We start from the raw sequence: 25,508 nt of genomic DNA, 5'->3' as shown, positions 1-25,508 counted from the left end.
GCTACTGATTATGAATTTATGAATATACAAGATTATGAAAAAACTAGTGGAAATCAGTTTATTTGTGGGATTCTTAACCGTCACAACCTCAACTGCGACATGTTGTGACATTTCGTCACGCATCTCAATCTGTTGTAAAACACGGGAGAAAACTTTGAGGGAGAGAAAGTGAGAGATATTTAGAGATTCGTGACTTGGTCAAGCAGACGTGTGTATCTTATGAGGATTATTTGTACTTAGTGTCATTCAGTATTTGAAGAGATATTTCATATTTAGACAATTATTTCTTTTATGTAGTAGGCTATTCAATTATATGTCCATCATCTTAGCCTTATAGCTGGATATTACATATTAATCATTCTGTATAAAAAAACCTTCGTCTGCTGATGAAGTGCTAGGAGTTGAATATATCGCATTTCTATATGACTTTTTAGTCATTTTATATTTACACAGGCCTATACCGCCTTAAAAAAACTTTTTTTTTAAATTCAGTATTACTTTAAAAAAAAAAAGTTCTGATTATAGTGATAGTTTAATTTACCGGTCCTCACATAGTTTTGTTTATTCAACAAAAGTATGATTTAAAAGCCATTGTTCTACACAAAAGCCTTTTTTTTAATTACAGGCCTACGTTGTCGATAAGATAACTAATTCCTACCTCCCCTCCCCAAACAAACACAACAATAACAAGGTTACAAAGACACCCTATAAACAAAGCCCCATCGAAACCATTCTGGCGCGGTGTGGGGTAATAAGGTTTCATTGGGTAGATTGACCTACTTACAATCACCCCTATAAAAACGTTAACGGATCGGTGTGGGATTTTAGTTATTGGGCCGTTAACGTCTTTCCGCTTTCGTGCCGGTGTGGGATTTCCCCAATCACGCCAGAACCAACATGATGAAATCTTTATTATAACATAAAAAACAATATTATGATGTTTTAAAATGTAGTATTAATCGTCTTAAAGCTAAATGTTGCTTTGAATCCTTTTTGTAAGTAATATTAAGATTTAAAAAAAAAATTAATTAGGGTTCTATTGGGGAAATCCCTAACTGGAATAGTGAAGTTTTACCCGTATGGGCCCAATGCAGACTTTTCGTAATCAAAAAAGTGTATGTGTGTGTGTGTCTGATTTTTTAATGTGCACAATAAAAAAATATATCTATATCTAGTAATATTTAATCACACATAGAATCTAAAGTTAAAGGAGAACATATTTGTTTTTTTTTTTTTTTAGATTTAGATTTTAAAAAAAAGTTTTATACATTTTAACATTTTTTTCGACCAATGAATGAGAAGCATTTATTTCTTTTAAGCTCGCGATATTCGGCACAAACTGGATTATTCAGTCTTCACTCTAGAACGTACACACGTGGATCAAATTAGAGCTAGCTAGATCTAGATCTAAATCTGTTAAGTTATTAGTTATACTACAAGTTTTAGAGCTATAGTCACTCTAGTCTAGGTCTAGTCAATCTAGACTTTTATTAATATAATAGATCTATTATAAATAATTATATGAGCTGTACTTCTTGATATCAATGCATATGTTCTTCAACTCATGGCAGCAATGGCAGCAGCCATGGAAATTCAATTCAATTGGAATGGTCGTAACTTTTAAAGTCTTAAGCCTATCACAAGTACAGATCATCATCAGATGACGAATCTCTAATTCTACTCTAACACTACTAACAGATGTAATCTAGATAGTAGATTAGGTCTAGACTTAGAATAGATTTATAGATATATCTAGATAATCTAGAATCCTAAGAATCTAGATCTAGAGATAGACTAGATCTCTCTAGACTAGTTTTATTATAATTTATAATATCTAAATCTAATAGTAGTAATAGGCTTCTAGATCTAGTACGATATAATATTATTAATATATATATTATATCTAGACTTGAGACCTATTAAATCTAGATCTAGACGACTTTTAAACTTAAGTGATTAACATGCATGCGTTATGACTAGATTTACTATTTAGAATAGATTCTAGATTTAGATTCTAGAATCTACCATGAAATGCATCTGCAGCATAGAATTAGATTTAGTTAAGGACTTACTAGATCTTAAATCTAAATCTACTACCTTTTAACTTTTAGGGCAGAATATTAGATCTAGTCTATATGCCTATCTAGTCACGTAACTGTAAACTAATACTTAGACTTTAGACTTAGGACTTTGGACACTTTGGTATATTAATATAATAATTATTGTACTCATAGTACTCATACTCGTATATAGATTTTAGTTCTATTCTAAACCTCAAAGGAGCTTAGGGAAGTGATGGTAGTTGCAGGGTATGAACCAGACGACCATGCAGAGACCAACGAGCCGACCAAACAGTCCATCGTGCATACCACATAACCAGGTCCAGGTAGCGTTAGATCTTCATTCACCAATACTCAATATATGTTAGATTTTATTTTTTGTAAATTTTAAAGACTCTAGGCTCTATGTAATAGAATTAAATAGATCTATACAGATCTAGAAATTCTAGATCTATAAACTAGACATAGATCTAGATTATATTTAGATCTAGCTAGAATATCTAGATGTCTTAATACTAATTATTATATTATACATTTTTCTACAATTTGATCTAGGATTCATTCTATAGGCTTAGCTAAGGCTTAGGCTTTTTAAAATTTCATTGTGTGGATACTGTTAAAGAAAAAATACAGTCTCATCATTAGGCTATAGCAACAGTTTTTCTTATACACCATACCATAAACATTTCAGGATTTGTCTTTATTGTAATTTTATTTTGTTTGTTTGTTTTTTTTAGAATGCCAGTTTTCTTTAAGGGCAGCTGACAATAAGAATTGTCTATGTATGCACTACAGATGCTGTTCAATATCTTTTCATGAGGAAGCCTGCTCAAAAAGGTACGAAGAATAAATTTTTCTTTAAGATTACTTATCAGTGACACCCCCCCCCATCCCCCCAAACCAAATGAAAATTTTAATGAGATCAAATCGATTAAATAAAAAAAATGTAAAATAAATGTTAATCTTGTGAAACAATGTTCGAGAGCAATATCTTCAGCTTTTTGTAATTTCACTGAGATTTAAGTTCATTATTAATTTGCATAAAAAATTATAATGAACATTTATACAATGAAAATAGGGCCTACATAGAATTGTTTTTGACCTAATGTCATTATATAGCAACAATCCTTCTTGTATACCTTACCTTAAACATTTTGTGTTTTGCCTCTATTGTAATATTATTATTTTTTTGCATTCTTTAAACAATTTTTATGTTTTTATTTATTTATTTTTTTATTTTTTTTTAACAGATCGCCACATTTTCTTTAGGGGATGTTGACATTAATCTTTTAGGTTAATAATAACCTATGCATGCAGTACAGATGCTGTTCATCATCTTTTCATAAGCAATTTAAGCCTGCTCAAGAAGGTAAGAATTAAATTTTGCTTTAAGATTACTGATCAGCAATCTGAAAGTAAATTGTTAATGGGATGGAATTGATTAAATGTAAATAAAGAAATGCTATCCTAATTTTGAAATATGCTGGTTGTGTTTTTTTTTTTTTGTTATGTTTTTTTTAAGTTTCACTGTGATAATTGTTTATTTTAATTCTAGAATAACTTTTCAGCCAACTTATTTTTAAAATTACCATAGAACTCTAATTACAACAGAATATAGTTGTATTAGTAAGAGCCTGTGATAAAGTTAATATAAATAAATTGGACAAAATATAATATTGAATGAATTGAAGCCTAGCTCGATCTAGTCTGCCATTGCACTTTTAGCATAGTCAAATACCAGTGCCACATTTGCTGACACCAATTCATAACATTTAATTTAAGGAGAGGATTGAACTCCAAATTTTGAAATACCATTAATTTTTGTGTTGCTTAATAGGCTTTAGAAGCAACCTAATTTTTGAGCACCGTTTATCATCAAGGGCTGGAAATATAACCGTTAAATAGTATGTCCACATAGATAAATGTAAGGTCTTCTGATGTTTAATTGTTAGATTCTTTTTATTATTAATACAGCTTGAAGGTAGTTTTATTACATGACTATAATATTTATTTGTTTGTTTGTTTGTTCCAGCTGCTGCATGGAAGTCAAAATATGAATTATTGCCACCAGTCTTGAAGTCAGCTTGTAAAGAATGCTAAGAATTGAATGAAAATGCTGTCTTGATATCTTGTTTGTGCTGTTATATTTGTCTTCTGTGTTGGTTAATTATTCCATGAATAAAAAATAAAAAAAAAGTTAATTGTGTAAGTTTGATTTAAGAATAAATGATCAGAGCATGCAAGTCTTATATAGTACGTTACCAAAAGTTGTATTGTTTGATAGTGTTCAAACCCAAAAATGTAATTTAACTTGTCCATTACTTTATAAATATGTTGACATTATAGCTAGATGTATATAGAAATCATGCACTGATTCAATTATTATAATTTCCAAACAATTATGTCAAATAATTCTATTGCTAGATCTAAATCATCAGTGTGAAAGTAGACCTATGTAAAAGGTTAAAAATCTCATACTAAACCATTGAGCTGCATTTGAACAAAAAAGGCATTATAAACAAAAATCACTAATGAATTTGTTTTAAGCTACAGTATTGAAAAACAATAAAGATTATTCCTAATTAAGCCATAATAAAATTTAATGACTGAACCATCGGAGACAGTATTTGCATGATAATACCTAATTGAGCCCTAATAAATATTTCAGTTACTAAACCATTAGGGCCAGCATCGGACCGATAATGGCACAATAAGGGTTATCCCTAATTAAACCCTAATAAATATTTCAGTTACTAAACCATTCAGGCCAGCATCGGACCGATATTGGCACAATAAGGGTTATCCCTAATTGAACCCTAATTAATATTTCAGTTACTAAACCATTAGGGCCAGCATTGGACCGATAATGGCACAATAAGGGTTATCCCTAATTGAACCCTAATAAATATTTCAGTTACTAAACCATTCAGGCCAGCATCGGACCGATATTGGCACAATAAGGGTTATCCCTAATTAAACCCCAATGAAAATCTCAGTTACTAAACCATTGGGGCTAGTATGGGCTTGATTAGGGCGCGATTCTGGAAATCCCCAATGAATCCGGAAGTGGGTTTACCCATACTGGGCCGATATTGGCACGATTAGGGTTGCCCGTATTGGTCCCTTATGGGAACCTAATGACGCCAATGTGCAAACGGTATGCGCGCCCATTAGGGCGCGATTTGGGCTATTTAGGGCTGCAATTAGGGCAAAGGGGGATAACCCTAATTAAAACTGATACTGGGCCGTAATGGGCATGTTTATAGGGCAGTTTGTGTGGAAACACAAACTCAAAATCGGACCCGAAGTGGTCCACCCAGGCAAATAAAAAGGCAGGTTTCAATATTTTCAGAAAAAACATCAGAATGAAATTCTATCAAAGACAAATGACAGGGAAGAATGGAGAAAGAAGGTTGACAGATCTTGTGTGGTGCCCCAGCGATCCAGCAGACCAAAGGAAATGTGAAAGTGAATATGAAGCTAGATGTGAACTTGTCCTAACTGATTGTCTTATAATAAATATCTAATTGATCTAATTGTTTTGTAAAGGGTCAATCTCTTATTCAAATTCTCATGAAAACAAATTGTCCGTAAAAAAAAATAGTCAAGTGTGCTATCTATGTACTCACACACTGCAGTTCACTCGATAATATGAAACACTACTTATTAATTGTTGTTTTAAATTACGTCCAACTTATATGCATACTTAATATATTTTTTTCTCTTTAAAAAAAAGAAAACATTTTGTGTGTAAATGTAGTAGTACAAAAAAAGTAGTTAGTATGACAGAACTTACAGAACTAAGCAATACAAATGTAATAAAAAAAACATTTTACGAGTTGGCAATAACAGCATACTGAAATGCATTAAAACTATTGCTGCATATGCACTGTACATAAGTCTCATGGTCTGTGGGCATCGAAGGCCCCTAGTTTTTAAGGTCAATTATTTGGCAGATGTCTATCCGCACGTATGATGACTTACTGACGTGGCCTCACCTGCGCGCGCTCTCTACTAGCAGAGCGCGTCCGGTCACTGTCCCTCTCTCTCTCTCTTCTCTTTTAGTAAATCTTAGATCTATGTAATATAGATTTAGATTTTAAAAATATATTATTAATTAATTAAACTTCTCTTTGATAAAAAAAAAATAAATCTAATCGTGTTTTGTTTATTTTAAATAGGCTACGTATTTAAATACATTTTTTTCTGCCCTCGTTTTTTTTTTTTAAAGAGTATGACTCTCCGATTGAATCATCAGGATAATAGGCCTAATAATCAAAGCAAACGTTTAAAAAAATAATAATATCTAAAGATACATTGCCATATTTTAGAAGAAACAACCAATGTGTATTTTGTATATTTTAAGGTTTGCGGAAATTCAGGCACAGGATTGACGCACTGCCGTAAATCCGTAGCTGGATTTTTTATATTACGAGTACGCTACAAATGGACATTTGGTTAACCAAGACAAGGTTGCCGACCGTAATATGTCTTGAAAGACAAAGGATGTAAATAATGCACTCACACTAAAAACTATTTGGGTTTCTTTTTGAGTCCACGAACAATCGGATGTTACTAAGTAAAGCGATTCCGAAGCGGCAAAGGTAGCCACTGTTCGTGCATCTGAATGCTCCTGTTTTAGGGCTATCTCACAGGGCTGCTTTCTTTTGTATGCCCTTCTTTATGGCAGCTTCATTTCTGTCGCTATCGTTGTCCATCCTGCCAGATGTTCTCAAACTATTTGTTTATCCCTGTAGTCGTCAGAGTTTACTTGCAGACATCTCTGTTGGTAAATCTTGTACGCTTCTTGGATCTCCACAAGCTCAGCATACAGGATGTTTCTAGGAATTCATTCATCTAGCATCTAGCAGGTGACATATCTGATCCAACTTGGTCTACTGTGTCAAAAAAGGATTGATACTTTGTGTATTGTCTAGTTTGAAAGTTCCTGATTTGAAACACGAATTACACATTATGCACATGAGCACCCAGGGAGTAGTCCTAATGCTGTCTAAGCGGGCTCAGAGAGCACTGATAGGATGGGAAGCTCATGTGTTGGTCACATCTTATCCTATCAGGGGATGGAAGGTATTGACGGATCCAGGGGTGGGGGTGGTACTGGCACCCCCCTCGCCCTGTAGTATGTTGGCCGATTTGGTGGGGTGGGGAATTAGTATATAAATTTTCATATTATGTCGCTCACAATTTATGCTTGAATTCTAAAAATCCCAAAAATTTAGAGTATAATCTAATTGGTACACTTAATTTCTCCTCCCACATTTTTTTTGTTTAGAGCTTGGAATTATAGTTCTGTAACAAAACAAAGTTACAAACAGGCCTGTTGAACAAAATGTATCCCTTACAAATGAGATTATGAGTTAGGTGTCTGTGACGGTGGATCGGGGTTGGTAGGTGGGGGCTCCATTCTGTCTAGCGCTATGTCAGGTGCCAAACTGTCAAATGGGGAGAAATGGAGTTAAGGAACGACGTAGGTATTAAGAGGATTGACCTTAATTACTGGATGGCATAGATACGTAAAAAAAAAAGTGGACAAGATTAGAGGGCGATAGCCACATAGCCGTAGGGGAAGAACAAACATTCGCATGTATGTAAATAGAATGTATATAGGGCGTACAGGCACCTTTTTCAATTATCTTATCTTATCTTATATAATACAGACGTTACTTCAAAAAAGAAGATGATTACGTCCTACGCGTCATGCATTTAGTCATGCATATTAACCAATGACTTAAATTCTGCCAAGTCACTGGTTTTCCTGGCTAGCTCAGGCAACCCATTCCATGCTCTAATAGCACTAGGGAAGAAGGAGTGTTTGTACAAATTTGTCCTAGCATATGGGACGAGGAATGTGCCTTTATCTTTGTGTCTTTCAGAGTATTTTATTAAATTTTGTTTTTGTATTTGAAGATTATGGTTCAGTGTTTTATGTATGATTGCTACTTTACTTTTGAGCCTTCTGTCCTGAAGGCTTTCTAAATTTAGTGATTTTACTAAAGGTGTTACTCTAGTCAAATGTGAATATTCGTTTGTTATGAATCTCACTGCTCTATTTTGTGTCTGTTCCAGTTTTTTAATGTTTTCTTGAGTTGAGGGGTCCCAAACGGAGGAAGCATATTCTATTATTGGCCTAACCAAGGTTAAATAACATTTTAGTTTTATGTTCTTATTTGATTTATAGAAATTTCTTTTAATAAATCCTAATGCTTTGTTTGATTTTTTTGTAGTTTCATCAATGTGTGGATTCCATGACAGTTTTTCATTTATTATAACACCTAGGTATTTTGCGTTTTTAGTCTGTGTTACTGGTTTGCCATGAATAAGAAAAGTGGAATTATTTTGTTTTAGTTTTTTTGTTACTCTTAACAACTGACATTTTTCTGGGTGGAAAGACATGCTCCAATTTGATTCCCATTTCTGTAATTCATCTTTGTAAAATATCTGTGTCTTGTGTTGTTTTTATTGTTCTATATATTATGCAATCGTCTGCAAATAATCTGACTTTTGTTCCTGAAGTAATGCAATCAAATGTAGTCATCTGACCACCTAGAAACGTCGAGCGGCGTTCTGTCCGGTTCGAGAAGGCCAGTAGGGACCCTATTTAAGAGCGGAGGTGTCGCAGTCAAGACGGTTCAGAAAGCGGGTTCACGACAGGAGTTCAGAACACGGTCGACTACAGCACAGTTCAACTGTGTGGTTCTGTACGAGCATTACGACGGTTCAGTGCGGAGTACTGTCAAGTACAGTTGAGACGAACGGCGTCTTGATCTTGATCTGTGATCGAGTCCGACACAACGAGCCCAAGTGTGTGAAGTCAGTCCCGAACTGTTGAACCCAGTGCAAGCCCGGAACGAGACGGAGAGGCCAGTGCAAGACTTGATACGGCGGAACGGAGTTATCGGAGAGATATTTGTTCTCGCAAAGCTATTTGTACTGTTCTACGTGCTGCCAATTGTACAGTATTGGCTGTTATTTATGGACATTAAACCTTTACGTTATTTTGGAGCCCTGACTTGTCAAGTTCTTTAAGTTGGTGGTGTATGGTGCAGTTTGCAGAGAGCCTGGATAGTGCGATTCGTAACAATATATATATATAAAAGATTTCTTTTTAAAAGCTATACAGTTGAAGATACATGAATCTTTTTAAGTAATAAATGTATTTTTTTTGTTTTATTAATAATAATATTTAATCTTAATTTTTTTCATGTGGGTTTACATACTCACTACATACAATATCAGTAAAACATGGGCACGCAGGTCACATATAAGACAGATGGACATGTTGCGTAACTCCCTGGCCAATGCTAGACTGTCAACATTCAATAAAACATGGGCACGCAGGTCATATATAAGACAGATGGACATGTTGTGTAACTCCCTCGCCACATGCTAGACTGTCAACATCCACCCATCCCTTCCTATTACCCCCCCTGCTGTCTTTTCATGTAACGTTCACTTAATTTGTCCTGTCACACAAATCTGGATAACCCACCACAGATTTGCATGATTGGTTTGATTTGTCTTAAGTCACATGTCCACATTTTAGTTAGGACAGTTTATTATCAAGCTATCCAACAGTGAACATCGCATCGTCGCTTTTTTATTTTTTTTATTTTTTATTTCTGACTGATTCGGATACAAAATCCAGTGTAAGGTTTCAATCTTTTCAATTCTTTAGTTTCCTCTAGGCCTATATAGTTTCATGCCAAAAGTTCGGGTATGTTTTACGGTGGATTTCACAACTTAAACTACTTTGACAAATATTTGTAAAGATCTGGCAGAAATAAATCCCTTGTTCAATGAAACTGGAATTGTTTTAAAAAAGTAATGTGGTACATTTGTAGTGTGCTATTTCCCTTGTGACTCCAACTTTCCTAGATTTTATGCTTGAGAGCCAGCACGTTAGAAAATTGAATCAGAAATATTTTTATATTTTTACATCTTCTAGTTTAGGTCTACCTTTCATCTCTACATTCATTTAACCAATTTGGTTTTAGTGCAACTGCGAATTATTTTATTTACATTAATACAGCAATCAGCCTTTGTATTACATATTGCCTATGTCTCCTCTACTGGGGCTTTAAATATTTAGAAAAAATTTACTTTTTACTTAAAAGCCGGTATAACTCCTCCGTTGTCTGGTTTGAAGAACAGAATGTGAAAGGCAGTGGCGTAGCTAGTGTATATGATGCCTGGTGCGGTACCTCATCTTGATGCCCCCCCCCCCCAAAAAAAAAAGATAACTAAATACTAACATTGCAAAACCTTAATTTTTTGTTCAAAATAATATGTATTCATTAATCAAATATTGTTAATTGAAAAAAATCACTTTTAATTAAACATACTACAAGTGAATTTTACGCGCTTTCTTGCTGGCAAAAGTATCAATAATTTTATCGAAATCAATTTTTTCCACCAGCTCTTGTTCAATGGACAAAATGGCCAAATTAGTGAGTCGTAAATTTGTCATAGTTGATCGCAAGTAATTCTTGATCAGTTTAAGTTTGGAAAAACTTCTCTTGCATGTAGCGACGCTTGCCACAATAGTCAAAAATATGCGAATCATGATGACGAAATTCGGGACTGAATCATCTAGCTGATATATATTTTTTTTTAAATTTCAAGAGCTCAACAGGTTTTGGAAGTTCGGAGGCTTCTGATGAAACTGTGACAAACCGTTGAAGCCTCTTTCGCTCCATCAGAAATTCGTTTTTATCAATGTCACTAGGAGTATTATCGAGATTGATTTCGACCTGAGGATTTAATTGCTGGGAAGGTGACAAAAATTCATACCTATCTGCTACATCATGAAGTTGCTGGAATAGGGTGATTATTTCTTGAACAATCCTGTCCAAGGTAGAATAAATTTCCCTTCGTAGCTCTTCTTTGTGTGTAAGTACAGAGTCGTCACTTTTCTCACCAGGCATCTTTTTCTTATGGCCAATACGTTTTTGAGGTTCTGTACTGATTCTCAGATCTGAGCACACGCTTTCGGCAAAGGTAATGCTGGCTTCAGCGATGTCCTCTCGATTACTACTTAAAAATGTCTCTAATGTTTTTAGTTTGAGTGAGCAGCCTCGAATAGACAATCCTTGTTTTTGAAGGTAGACTTGCGTATCATTAATTTCAGTTAATACAGGAGCCCAAAATCCAAGATAGGTGAGAAAATTAAAAGACTGAATAGCAACCAATAATCTACCTGCATCAGATCTAGCCGATGAATTTTCCTCTCTGCTAGTTAATGTCTCCAGAGTTTCTATAATTTTAGAAAATTTATCCCTAATCATCTTGACGGCTTCTGCTCTGGCGCTCCAGCGGGTCTCAACTAAACGTTTAAGGCTAGTTCGGTTATTTTCATGAGGATATCCCAGCGGTGTGTTGAAGTTGAGAAAAAGGTGTGTAAACGGTCCAGTGTACCAAAAAAAAATGTTACCGAATTGACTTCAGCTTCAGCAGCTCGAATTCCTGCTAAATTAAGAGAATGGTTTGAGCAGGCAATGAATAGGGCTTTGGGATTGACTTCTAGAATACGTTTTTGGACACCCTAGTTTTGACCTTTCATGACCGCAGCATTATCATAGCCTTGACCCCTGCAGTCCATTATGTCTAAGCCATCCGAACGCAGTTTCTCTAGAATCATCTCAGCGATTTCAGCAGCATGCTTGTCCTTTGTGTCGATGAAGTCAATAAAAGACTCACGAACTTGCACCCCGTCATTATCCATGACAACGTACCGTAAAAATTTATTTCGGAAGTTTGATCCAGCTTTGAGATGTCAGGTGTACTGTCAAAAATAATAGAGAAATATTTGGCTTGTTTTACTTGCTGATTCTTCAATATTGTAATAAATTCATTTTGTATTTGTGGAGACATGTATGTATTCGGTCTGGAACAAAGCTTAGTTTGAAGCACATACTCCCTCAAGAGTGGATCGGACTTTGATAGTAATTATACTAACTCCAATACTCCAAGAAATTGCCTTGATTTTGCCCTTCCAACACTTCTTCTGCTCGCTCGCGATGCCCACGAAGTGCCAGATTTTGCTTTGAGAGAAAACGAATGATGTCCAAGATTCTCTTCAGGTAGTCTCTCCAGGTTTTCGTCTCTTGTATAATCAAATCTTGGACCTTGTTGTCAATACCCTACTCTCAGGCGAACTTCAAGTTCCCCCCAAGCAAGCGATGACTGAATGTGAGTTCTGCTGGTCTCATGTTTTTCTATTTTCGGGGATAACCTCCACCAATCATTGAATCCATCTTTGGATTTAAATGAAGATTTGGTACTTGATCTTGTTGAGAAGAGTATGCAGGGGAAGCAAAATAAGGATTCTTTTTTTGGCGAATAAGACATCCACTTTCTAAGAACTTTCTCGCCGTTTGACATTTGCCTAACCTTTGGAAGCTTTCTAGCCTTTCCTTTTGCTGATTCTTGATGTCTATACACCTCTCTGAATTTACTGTCCATACGCTGAACTGTTTCAGATCCTTGAGTGGCAAGGTGTATGCGAATATTATCTGTGATGACATCAGGCCAATCTCCAATGTCGTTCAGTCTAGAGTTTATTATCCTGCTTTCTGTATTTCTGTCTGATGGTTCAGCTTCTTCAGTATGAATATTTGAGGAGTGTACTAAAGACATGCTTGTGTGCTGTCCTTTAGTCTCTAGAATCTGCGGTATTGAAGTATTTTCTTCTTTTTCATCATTCAGGATGTCGGCCTCATCATTTTTTTCTGGATTCAATGATAACCGTCTCATCTTGCTTTGTTGCTTTTAATTGTTCAGTTATTTCATATACAATAACAGGATGCGCAATATGTAACAGATTTTCACCCTCTAGACTCAATATCTAGATTAAACTAATGGACTAAACAATGAAGTAAAAAAAAGGTTGGCCAATCTTATTCTTCTTCTTTATATTACAGAGCATTGATCAGTGTAGTAACAACATGTACCGTGTGTCCGAAATAAATCTAGTAAATTAGATTCAAACTGTTCTATAGCTTACATTGTATTGAAGAAATAGTCTTGGAGATGAAATAGAATAGCGACATGACTAGTTTATAAATAGTTAGTTCATGTTTAAAATACAGTTTATGTTTGTTCGTTTCCATATAATTAGTCGTTTTTACTGAAACGCTCAGGGAAATAGGAAATTAATACACACTGGGGGAATTTTGGTGCCCCTCTCCACTTGGTGCCCTGTGCGGCCCGCACCACCCGCACATTGGTAGCTACGCCACTGGTGAAAGGAGGAGGGGCGAGCACATATGTTAGGCTACATACTACGCTTCATAAACATCTATAGCTACTAGGCTGTTATTGAAAACGCGTGGATTTCAGATAATTATAGGCCTAAATATCTGCACTTATAAGGAAACTTTAAGTTTAATTTAATTTGAAAATAAAATGCACTAATACGAACCCCATTATGATTAGTTTAATTTAAAGTAATTACATTAAATTAATAATTTGATCCACCATAATACCCTTCTAAAAAAATACTAATTTAGATCTATAAAACATTACAAATGAAAACAAAAATATATAAATATAGGCGTATGACTACATAATAGGAAACCATACATTTGTTTAGCCTCATAAACAAAAAAAAAACAAGCTAAAAAAATAAAGCTTAATTCTTTCTCAATATTTATTTTTATAGCCTTTTATAATATTTTATTATTACATAATATAGATCCAGAGTTTTCATATCATTAGAGCATGACTAGATCTATCACGAACAATTACATGATACTACCGGCACCGTCTAGCCGGTAGTGACCTTGTCACCTGATTACCGTAGCGATAGACAGCGCGGTGCTGCCACTTGCATAACATTCTTAAAAGGGTCCTTCGATGGAAAGTTTTACAGGTCCGTGATTAAAAAAAAAATAACATACAGGACAAAAACATGAAACGCAATCATGACCATCGAGAGATTAGATCTATCTTAGCTATATCTAGCTAGACTTTAGAGACTGAGTCTCGGGTATAGAATATTGTCTAGATCTATATAGAATATTATCTAGATTTTTCTAGATTAATCTAGATCTAGACTATTCTAGACTCTAGACCTTGTCTAGATTTTCTAGATCTACTGTCTATGACTATGAGTCTATGATATCATTGATAATGATTAATGATGATATGTCTACAAATAATTATCAGAATCAGATTTATGATTATCTACACACTGACTCACACTGTAACTGTAACACACTGTCTAGACTAGTCCTAAATTGCCTAAATCATAAATTAAATCTATCATTCATAATGATGATAATTCATATTAAATTTTAAATCAAATGATATAACTATTTATTATTATATATAATTATATAGAGTCTAGTATAATATACTCTAAACTCTATTCTAGCTCAGTAGCGTAGGGTGTGGGGAGGAGGGAGGAGAATTTGAAATTCCCCACTTGAGGGGGGGCTCCAAAATGAGTGTTTTTTTTACATAAATAATTAAATATTACTCAAAATGCTGGCCCCCCATCCCCCAGGCAGGTCAGGCCCCCAAATGATGGAAAATTCCGAACTACGCCCCTGCTCTAGCTGGACTCTACTACTACTATTAGTACTATTACTAGTCTAGTCTCTAGTCTAGATAGTAGATCTATCATCTAGCTCTACTCTCTACTAGTACTTAGTAGTACTACTCTAGTCACTCTGTCTCTGTGACTATCGTGATTATGTCGCTATAGTGCTAGATTCTAGATTTATTTTTTTAAAGATATTATTATATTACTAGCCTAGGTGTTTACTTTGACAAAGTTAAACTATGTTATTTATAATAATATTATAATAAATTTAGTAATTTAGACTAAAGTCTAGATCCTAGTTATATTTTTAGATAGAGCTTTTTGAACCAAAATTATTGATACCTCAATTATGTTTCTAAGTTAATTAAAACAGAAGTTATATATATGACAAAACAAAAGAACTTAGATTAGTTAGAATTAGTAATTAGATCTAGTAGTAGATCTAGTCTTATAAAATACAGACGTTACTTCAAAAAAGATGATGATTACGTCCTACGCTAGAGTTTAAATCTAATCTAGGTAGTTCATACTCGTAGTACAATAAGTAGCAGTAGATCTATTTTCAATTTACTATAATATCTAATAATAATAATGGCAATGTCTTCATTACAAAGATTAAGGATGAGTGCAGCAGAGTTTCACAAGACTATTCAAATCCCAGTTGTGACCTGCATATTTATCCACATGTAGTGCATATCTAGAATAAACCTACTAAAGAAGTAATACCAAAATACCTTAAAACCTTAGTTATAAATTTTCAAAGCATTAGGAACAAAACAGCAGACTTAGAAATTTTATTAGAATGTGAGAAACCAGACATAATTGCAGGAACAGAAACTTGGCTGCATCCTGAAATTTATAATGCAGAAATTTTCAATAGTAATTATGAAATTTTTAGAAAAGATAGGGCTGATAATCATGGAGGAGTTCTTTTAGCAATAAAAAACACTCTTATAGCAGAAGAAATTACCTTACCTAACTCAAAAAATGTAGAATCAACATTTTGTAAAATTAATACCACCTCAACATCCCTAATAATAGGCAGCATTTACAGACCACCAAATTCTAGTTTAGAATACATGCAGGAACTATGTAATCAGATTACTACACTTAAAGAGACAAATAAAAATGCAGTTTTTTGGATTATGGGTGATTTCAACCTACCTGATATAAATTGGAAAACACTAACCATAGATAAACACCAAAACCTTAAGGACATAAATGAGCTTTTCATAGAAACTTTACACAACCTAAGTTTAGATCAAATCATTAAAAAGCCAACTAGATTAAACAACACATTAGATCTCTTCTTAACCAACAGACCTGGATTAGTAGTTGATTATGAAATTATCCCTGGTCTATCAGACCATGAGATCATAAAAATACACAGTCAGATAAAAGCAGTAGCCAATACAAAACCCAAAAGAAAAATCTTACTCTGGAATAAATGTAACCTAACACAACTACACCAAGCTGCACTAAACTTTCAACAAACATTCTTATTAGAAAAAGACATTAACCAACCAGTCGATGACCTCTGGAATTTCATTAAAAACCATCTTAAAAGCATAATAGAAAATCATATACCAACTAAATACACATCAAACAAAATAAATAAATGCTGGTTTAATAATAGACTAAAGAAGCTTTGTAAACAGAACGAAAACCTCTATAGAAAATTTAAAGAAACTAATGCAGAAAGAGTTTACAAAAAGTATATAAAAATTAAACACTTAACCCAAAAAGTAAGCAGACAGCTGCAGAGTGAATACATAAACAATGTAATATCTAAAGATAACAACAAAAACCTATGGTCATACATTAAGTCTAAGAAAATGGAAACAACAGGCGTAGCGCCATTAAAAGATGAACATAATACATAATGATAATGAAACTAAAGCAAACATTCTAAACAAATACTTTGCATCAGCATTCTCAGCCCCAGGAGACAAAGACATATTACTGAATTTGAACCAAGTAGACAACATAGAAGATATAGTAGTACAAGAAAATGGAATTCAAAAACTATTAGCCAACACCAAACCAAATAAAGCTTCTGGACCTGATGGTATTCCAGCTAGATTACTCAAAGAACTAAGTAATGAGCTAGCCCCAGTGTTCAAAATACTCTTTCAGGCTTCACTTAACCAGGGCAGAGTACCAAAGGACTGGAAAGAAGCTAATGTCACCCCCCTATTTAAAAAAGGAGAAAAATCTGACCCAGGGAACTACAGACCAGTATCACTTACCAGCATCACATGTAAAATCCTAGAACACATAATATGTAGCAACATCATAAACCACTTAGACAAACATAATGTCCTCACACCATACCAACATGGCTTTAGGAAATATAGATCATGTGAAACACAACTAATAGGACTAATTGATGATTTTTCAAAAGGTTTAGATAATAGTGAACAAATAGATGCTATCTCACTAGATTTTTCTAAGGCTTTTGACAAAGTTCACCACCATAGTTTGCTTAAAAAATTAAAATATTTCGGCATTAATGGTCCACTGCATCAGTGGATTAAAGACTTTCTGATAGGGAGAGAACAAACTGTAATAATAAATGGCTCTAAATCAACACCGATAACAGTAAACTCAGGTGTACCTCAAGGTACAGTCTTGGGTCCACTACTATTTTTAATTTACATAAATGATTTACCAAATTGCATTAGTTCAGGAACAAAAGTCAGATTATTTGCAGACGATTGCATAATATATAGAACAATAAAAACAACACAAGACACAGATATTTTACAAAGAGAATTAGATGAATTACAGAAATGGGAATCAAATTGGAGCATGTCTTTCCACCCAGAAAAATGTCAGTTGTTAAGAGTAACAAAAAAACTAAAACAAATTAATTCCACTTATCTTATTCATGGCAAACCAGTATCACAGACTAAAAACGCAAAATACCTAGGTGTTATAATAAATGAAAAACTATCATGGAATCCACATATTGATGAAACTACAAAAAAATCAAACAAAGCATTAGGATTTATTAAAAGAAATTTCTATAAATCAAATAAGAACATAAAACTAAAATGTTACTTAACCTTGGTTAGGCCAATAATAGAATATGCATCCTCCGTTTGGGACCCCTCAACTCAAGAAAACATTAAGAAACTGGAACAGACACAAAATAGAGCAGTGAGATTCATAACAAACGAATATTCACATTTGACTAGAGTAACACCTTTAGTAAAATCACTAAATTTAGAAAGCCTTCAGGACAGAAGGCTCAAAAGTAAAGTAGCAATCATACATAAAACACTGAACCATAATCTTCAAATACAAAAACAAAATTTAATAAAATACTCTGAAAGACACAAAGATAAAGGCACATTCCTCGTCCCATATGCTAGGACAAATTTGTACAAATACTCCTTCTTCCCTAGTGCTATTAGAGCATGGAATGGGTTGCCTGAGCTAGCCAGGAAAACCAGTGACTTGGCAGAATTTAAGTCATTGGTTAATATGCATGACTAAAAGCATGACGCGTAGGACGTAATCATCTTCTTTTTTGAAGTAACGTCTGTATTATATAAGATAAGAAGATAAGAATAAAATATTACTATTCAGTTAAAGTTACAGTGATGTCATTGTCTTATGAGACTAAAACTGTTTAGTAAATGTGTAAGTCACAAGCTGCGATTAATTTAGATTAATTTAGTCTTAGAGCACGGGTTGAGAAACATTATTATATATAGAAAGTAAACTTTGAAGAAAGATTATAATCAATAATTAAATTAACACTTGTTTCTGAAGCTAAAAGTTGGAAGTAGCAAAACATGCGCCGATGGAGTGTCACCAGAGAATGCTGACCATACCCTTTTAAGCTGCATAATTTTTTTTAAGAGGCCCAAACTGGCACCCCTAACACCCCTTTAGAAGAACAAACTGTATGGAGAGCTGCCTGATTTGGAAAGAACTGCACAGTTCATCTCAGATATAGGACTAGTTATTTGTACCCCCCAGCATGATAATAAGAAGACAGAAGAAGAAAAAGAAGACTTTGATTTCAAAGTTAGATTTTAAAAGATTGAAAATTGAATCAAATTGTTTGAAATAAACTTTGTAATTTACATATTAACATATCAGTAAATCTAGTTTTTTTTAAATACATCAATTAACAGAATTATGACAGAGTTGCTAATGAAGCTTTTCTTTCTATGTTACAGTTGTTCCTTTACAAAAAAAAAAATATCAATCCGAGGACAAACCTTCAAGTCAGGGGATGATGGTGAGTGGAATGTAAGTCCTGAAATAAATTAAAATTTATAAATAGTTTCCTTCTTTGTTCTTACAAAAAAACTATCTAAAGCTAGAAAAGTATCAAAGTGTGATATAGTTAAGAGAAGTTACTAAGACATTAATTTGACACTTGTCATGAGCAAGTTATTATTGTAGGTGGTTTTTAATAAAACAAGGAAAACATTATGTATTCAGTAATAATATCAATCTAGATTATGTATACATTATTGTCAATCATTATTGTAACTCTTGTGTACATTTGAATTCTTTCATCATCAGGTGAATTCATTGAAATCAGTGAAACGATAAGACATTGTGATGCCAATGAAAGTACATATCCCAGAAATGACAGATAATAAGCAGCTTTGTCCAGAAATGAAAGATGCTTCAGAAAAACAAAAAAATCTTCAATTTATAATAATTGATGGCAGTCTATTTAAATGTGCCATATGTGATAAGAAATTCTCCCGTAAAGCCCATTTGAAAGATCATTTCCTCGTTCACTCTGGGGAAAAGCCCTTTCTTTGTCATATCTGCTCTAAAGGATTTGCCTTAAAAGGCAATTTAATAAGTCATATAAAGGTTCATACTGGGACAAAGCCGTACAAATGTCAGGCTTGTGACAAAGAATTTTTTCGAAACTCTCATTTAAAAATTCACATGTCTGTTCACACAAGAGAAAAGCCATTTACTTGTAGCATATGTGAAAAGGTGTTTTCTCAAAAGACAAGCTTAAAAAGTCATTTTTTAATTCATACAGGTGAAAAACTATATCAGTGTCACATTTGTTACAAAAGTTTTATACAGAGCTCACAGCTTAGAAGCCACACATTAGTTCATACTCAAGAAAAACAGTTTAAATGTCATCTATGCAATAAAGCCTTCTCTGAAAGGAAACGCATCAAAGCTCACTTGTTGGTACACAGTGGGGAGAAACCCTTTCAGTGTTCAATATGTAACAAATGGTTTGCTCTTAAACAAAATTTAAGAAGTCACTTGTCAGTTCATGAGGGCAAAAAGCCCTTCCATTGTCAAATCTGCAGTAAAGGCTTTTCTAGAAAAACTCATTTAAAAATTCACATGTCGGTTCACAGTAGGGAAAAGCCATTCCAATGTGACATCTGTCACCAAGGATTCGCCCAGAAGAATAATTTAATGTGTCACGTCCTGGTACACACAGGAGAAAGACCATTTCACTGTCACCTCTGTGATCAAAGTTTTAATCAGAAAATAAACTTGAAAAGTCATATACAGACTCATGGTAAATGATTATAGTATATCATTTGTGAGGCTTTAAAATGTTTAAAAAAAAATGTGTGAATTATGATTCAGAGTGATTTTTTTTAGTCAATGTCAAAAACAAACATGGAAGAATTTGAAACAAATAAGCTGGAAAAAACAACAGAAATGAACAAGCAATGTGGCACGGCTACCAGTTTAAAAAATCTAAATTGTTCACTTATGGAACTAAACCTTTTATGTTGCAGATGTCAAATTTATCATGTTTTAAAAAATGGAATTATCTGTCATAAGATGTATCGATTCTTCTTTTACATTCTGTTTTTCACAAAATAGTGAGCTGGAGAAATTGACAGGAGAATATTGGGAAAAAATATCAGGCTATCAGAATGCAAAACGTGTAAAAAGAGCAATTGCATTGAATGTATCAGTTTGATGTTATTGTTTGAAAATGTTTTAAGAAAGCATGTCTTCTGTCATGTAAAGTGTTCAGATTGAGTGATTCCATTTAAGAAATAATTAGGTTGTCTTTTTTTTTTAACCTTCTTGTTGTCATCAGAAATAACTTGGCATTGTGATAACATACCAAACAAAACAAAATTTGTGGCATATTCATAATGGACTGCTGGATTTTTTGACCTGTTTTGTTTTAAATATTTGTAGAACATATAAAAATGATGTGTTACTCTTTGGATTAGTTTTATTTTGAAAAGTTGCTTGTGATGACATTACTAATACTGTAATCATTTAAAAAGAAATAAAATAGTAAAACTTGGAGTGTCACAACTACCTGATTTATTTAAGGCTAAATCTGTAGTAATAAATTGTAATCTTAATTTAAGTAGTTGAATATTGATGGCAGATTTTGTACACATATTTTGCAAGATATTATTTAATAAATCATCATGACTTTAAAAATGAACTACAATGTACCAGTACTCTGTTTGAAAAGCCATGATGGTACGATTATTTATTTGCATTTAAATATTTATATTTCTTTTGTTACTTGTAAAAAAAAAAGCAAAAAGAACAATTTTAAAGAAGGTAACAACTTCAAGAGTTGTGATGGAAAAGGATGAAATTAACAATGAACCATCTTTATAGTCTAGCTTCTACAAGTGAAAATCTTATTTCCTAGCACATTTTTCAGCCATCATGCAGTAGAAAAACCTGGGATGTAATGGACTATATTAGTGTGCCAATAAGCACAATTATTCATCTTTGTTCTAAGCTGTTCTGCGAATACTGAATAGAAAGTACATTTGAATTTGTGGGTCTCAAGTGTTCAGTCATTTAATAACATATGTATTTATGTTGTGTGATTAAGAAGGATTAAATGTAGACATTTTCAAAAGTAGAATTGTGTGAAGAAAACAAATCACATTTACACAGCAATAGAAATTATTTTCTTTTATTGTTATGATAAAAAGAAATGGAACAAAAAAACAAGTTTTCTTCTGATATTATTTGCTATCCAACATTTAATCATAACACATGAATGTTGACTTACTATAAATATATGTACACACAAATCTTAGATAACAAGTATTTAGTCAGAGAACACCAACACTTTAGTGTATGTATAATAAACAGCAGGTGAAGGATGAGTTATCAGTGTCTCCAAGCAAACATTTTGATAGACATTCCCAATATACATATTAAGATGGCTAGTTCATTATTCTACATATCACATTTTCTTAGTAAAAGATAACAACTGTAAAAAAAATTCAGTCATCAGAAGCAGCCTAGTCTCACAACACTACATAATAACATCGGCATTCCATTCATTTATATACAGTACATACAAAAAAATTTATAACTAAAGGTAGAAACAATTTGAATTCAAAACATTCCAACAGAAAAGTAATTATGTACAGTAAGATTTTGGGCTGCAATTTGTGATTGTAACTTTTAGTACAACAAATTCTGTTCACAATTAAACATTAGTGAATATAAAAGAGATATGTACATGTTGATGTATTGTGCATTTATTGTACTAGTGTTGATCAAATGTTTTAAAAGATGATGTTTTAAGACTTGATGTATTGGTCTCTCATTATACGTCGCAATATTTTTCCACTTGGGTTTTTTGGAATTTCATTGATGAACAAAACACCACCTCTGAGTCTTTTGGTGTGAGCTACTTTATCTGGAGAGTTGAAAATTGTCCATATTTGTCAACAGGCTTTATTACATAATAATATAATATACACATGAAAGCAATCTATTTAATATTATTGTTGAACAAAACTTGTCTTTTTTACATCCTATAGTTTGGCTACATTTAGTTTGTTTGCATCAGAGAGCTGACTAACGTTTCTCTCATAAATGAAATGCTATCTAAACATAACAGTCATTCTCCTAGTAAATTTGTTTTGTAAAATGTGGTCTACTACATAGGGGATGCGTCTGCTCTGCTACAAATTCTTGGTGCTATTCTGGTTATTATTGCTTTTTTCCAATCAATTTGGAGTCTGACATAGAATCTCTTGGGGAATAAAGGCATATTAACCTAGTCAATCAGAGAACTCTTACATCCCTTGTCTTTTTACTATACAGTACACCAACAGACTTGGACTACTATTTGGGATATTATGATAAATTGATAGGCCTCCAAACCAATTTGCCTAAAGTTCAAACTCCATTAGAAATTATTTGGAATTGTTATGTCACCCTGTTTATCCCTCCACTTCTAAATGGTGTCTGGCATTTGCTGGGAAACTTGAGTTTTAAATAAAAGGGAAAGGTTTTTCAAGCATTATGACCTTTGACACTCTAAATAACAAATCATATACGTTGCCAGCAACAATCTCCCCACAAGTTTATGTGATAAGTTGAAACATTTCTTGACTTATGCTGTAGGGTTATTAAATTGCATGCTGCTGACATTTTTTTTCACATTTTCAAACTTTTTTTTCTACACTTGACAAATTCTCATTCATATTATTATAGGTACAGTATGTAATTTTTGTAATATATATATATATATATATATATATATATATATATATATATATATATATATATATATATGTCTACACTTTATAAACTTTTAAGATATATATATATATATATATATATGTCTACATTTTATAAACTTTTAACATACAATAGACCAATATATATATATATATATTGTTTTAAATATCAGTTTTTTTTTTCATTAACAACACAATATACATATTTTAATTTTTTATAGTTTGTTTATAAAACTAAGTCTTAAGGTATTGTTTATCTATTAATCACATTTTAAATAATTTTTCTTAGTTTATGACTTTTTTTCATTAATGCCCTGTATTACCTTTGATTATTTTTTTTTCTGTTAAGAATATTTTTAGAATGTATTTCATAAAATTAAATGCAAGAATTTTTATTTTTTAAAATTGTGTTTTCTATCAATAAATTTCTGTTTTTGTTTGTGCCATTTATAGCATTAAATCACATCACTGGCAGTATAATAACAATGATTAAAACAATCTTTCGAATACATGTCACATTGAAAAGATGCTAATTTGGCAGCAATATCGATATTACAAAAGCTTACCTTCTACATATTTCACTAGTTCCTCTTCCCTGACCTTTGAACCTGGTTTCTTGACCACAAAAGCTTTCGGTAGTTCGCCACATTGTTCATCTGGTACCCCCAATACAGCTACATCCTGGACATCTGGATGGCCTAACAACAAGGCTTCTAACTCAGCTGGAGGTACCTGAGTAAAAAACGCCAAGTGTCAAACTAAACAAATGCATCAAGCAATTAATATTTTTCTAAAGACATAAATTTGATTCATAAAATTAGGAATTCACTCTTTTAAATTTAATGATTCCTTGTTTTTTTTTTTAATAGAAAAAGTGAGTTGAAAACTTACTTGAGAACCTTTGTATTTTATAAGCTCCTTTAGTCGGTCTTTAATAAACACCAGACCTTCCGGTGAGGCATAGCCGATGTCACCTGAGATAAAGTTTAGAAAAAAAAAAGTTTTATTACACTTATAGAAATATCACATTAGTATAATAAGCAAAGTTGCCTTCTAATCCCACAGGTTGATGGCGATGTTATGTTCACCTGGGCAATGGTAAACAAATGTGTCTTTTAATAAAACAACCAATATTTTACTTTTCTTTTCCCAAACCAATGTCGATAACAAATCCCAGTCATTAAATCCCTGGTCAATTCATCCCTTATTATTACTTATCAAACACCTGTAGAACCAATGGTGGACATCACCAGGTTCAACTAACTAAATGTCAACATCGTATCTAGAAGTACACTTGATACAAATATCAGAAATCAAGCTCTTATATATATACTGGACTTTTTTTTTGTGATGGTACGCACGGGTACAGCGTACCGGCACCTTTTTCAATGTGGTGAATTTTTTTTTACTTTTCTTGTATTTTAACTTTTATTATTATTTATATATTAATAGTTGAAAGTTAGGCAATTTGTCACTGAGTACCGGCACCTATATTTTTTTGTTACAAAAACAAAGCACTTTTAACATAAAATATATATATATATTTTATATATATATATACATATATATATATAGTGCTTTTTGTGACGGTACGCACCGGTATGGCGCACCGGCACCCTTTGCAATGTGTGGGGAAAATTATTACTTTTTTTGTATTTTAACGTTTATTATTAATTTATTAGTAGTTAAAAGTTAGGCAATCCACCACTGATACCGGTACCTATTTTGTTACAAAAAAAGCATAATATAATATATATAATGCTGGTTTCGACAAATCAAAGTACCAAACTCTTTTAAAAACAATAATTTAAAGAATGAAGCATTCATAACTGTCATCTTAAAAGCCGTGTACTGGATCAATTTCATTATTTTATCAAAACGTACAAATAGCCTTGACTTTAGACCTACACCCTCTTCACAAGTGGAAAACAAAAAAAAAAGTAGCCGTACGTCAAAAGTTGGAAGCATAAGTTCGCAGCGTGGTGTGAAATGGTGCAAATGCGTGTTGAAAGAAAAAAAAAAAGAAATCATGACACATGAAATATGTAGGACGGAATTATCTTCTTTTTTTTTTTTGAAGTAGCGTCTGTAATATGTAAGATAGAAGCCTATACTCTAAATTACAGACTACTTCAAAAGGGAAGATAACTCCGTCTCAATGTATCAACATCTAGTCATGTACGTCATGAACAGATCAGTTTTGATAGACGATGCAATTTAAAGCTCAAATTTCTCACATGATTGGCTCGCTGAGTTGAGCGTCACGATAATAACGCTAATGAAGTGGGTTCAATCTCCATACTAGCTATTTTGTAAAATGACAAATGGGCTTTGTTGCTGCACATAAAAATTATATATGTGTCAGACGCAAATAGCCTACATTTTCAGTAAAAGAAATTA

The 25,508-nt window shown here is 33.0% G+C and overlaps 2 protein-coding genes and 1 long non-coding RNA gene across 9 annotated transcripts in view; 2 read left to right on the top strand and 1 right to left on the bottom strand.

Annotated features, from left to right (window-relative positions):
• The first annotated feature begins 2,283 nt into the window (after positions 1–2,283).
• LOC129924895 (uncharacterized) lies at positions 2,284–3,404 on the top strand. The gene is made up of 3 exons (XR_008776774.1): positions 2,284–2,386; positions 2,798–2,897; positions 3,311–3,404. It is a non-coding gene; the product is annotated as an uncharacterized LOC129924895 (long non-coding RNA).
• A 10,500-nt stretch (positions 3,405–13,904) lies between these two features.
• Positions 13,905–21,579, top strand: LOC106055375 (gastrula zinc finger protein XlCGF8.2DB-like). Of its 5 annotated transcripts, none has more exons than XM_056025180.1 (3): positions 13,905–13,950; positions 18,819–18,891; positions 19,171–21,579. In XM_056025180.1, exon 3 carries the CDS (start codon positions 19,210–19,212, stop codon positions 20,158–20,160), a length of 951 nt encoding a protein of 316 aa, XP_055881155.1. In that variant the 5' UTR covers positions 13,905–13,950; positions 18,819–18,891; positions 19,171–19,209; the 3' UTR covers positions 20,161–21,579. The 5 variants fall into 5 exon arrangements, with proteins under 5 accessions (XP_055881155.1, XP_055881157.1, XP_055881156.1 ...); XM_056025182.1 differs by having other exon boundaries at positions 13,933–13,950; positions 18,819–18,880; XM_056025181.1 differs by lacking the exon at positions 13,905–13,950 and adding an exon at positions 13,965–14,067 and having other exon boundaries at positions 18,819–18,880.
• The window catches only part of LOC106055372 (uncharacterized), a 27,844-nt gene continuing 23,861 nt past the window's right edge, over positions 21,526–25,508 (bottom strand). For all 3 annotated transcript variants that reach the window (XM_013211595.2, XM_013211596.2, XM_013211597.2), the window contains exons 10-12: positions 24,000–24,082; positions 23,675–23,840; positions 21,526–22,279 (exon numbers count right to left, since the gene is read on the bottom strand). In XM_013211595.2, coding sequence (XP_013067049.2) covers positions 22,161–22,279; positions 23,675–23,840; positions 24,000–24,082 — 368 coding nt within the window. In that variant the 3' untranslated portion in view covers positions 21,526–22,160. The remainder of the gene's footprint in view (positions 22,280–23,674; positions 23,841–23,999; positions 24,083–25,508) is intronic.

This window comes from Biomphalaria glabrata, chromosome 3, assembly GCF_947242115.1.
Source record: "Biomphalaria glabrata chromosome 3, xgBioGlab47.1, whole genome shotgun sequence".
NCBI lineage: Eukaryota > Metazoa > Mollusca > Gastropoda > Planorbidae > Biomphalaria > Biomphalaria glabrata.
Note: the sequence above shows the minus strand (reverse complement) of the source record. Positions and strands in the feature narration are given on the sequence as shown.

Excerpts from the sequence above, each read along its gene's own strand:
- LOC106055375 (XM_056025180.1), top strand. The coding sequence starts at position 19,210 with ATGCCAATGAAAGTACATATCCCAGAAATGACAGATAATAAGCAGCTT.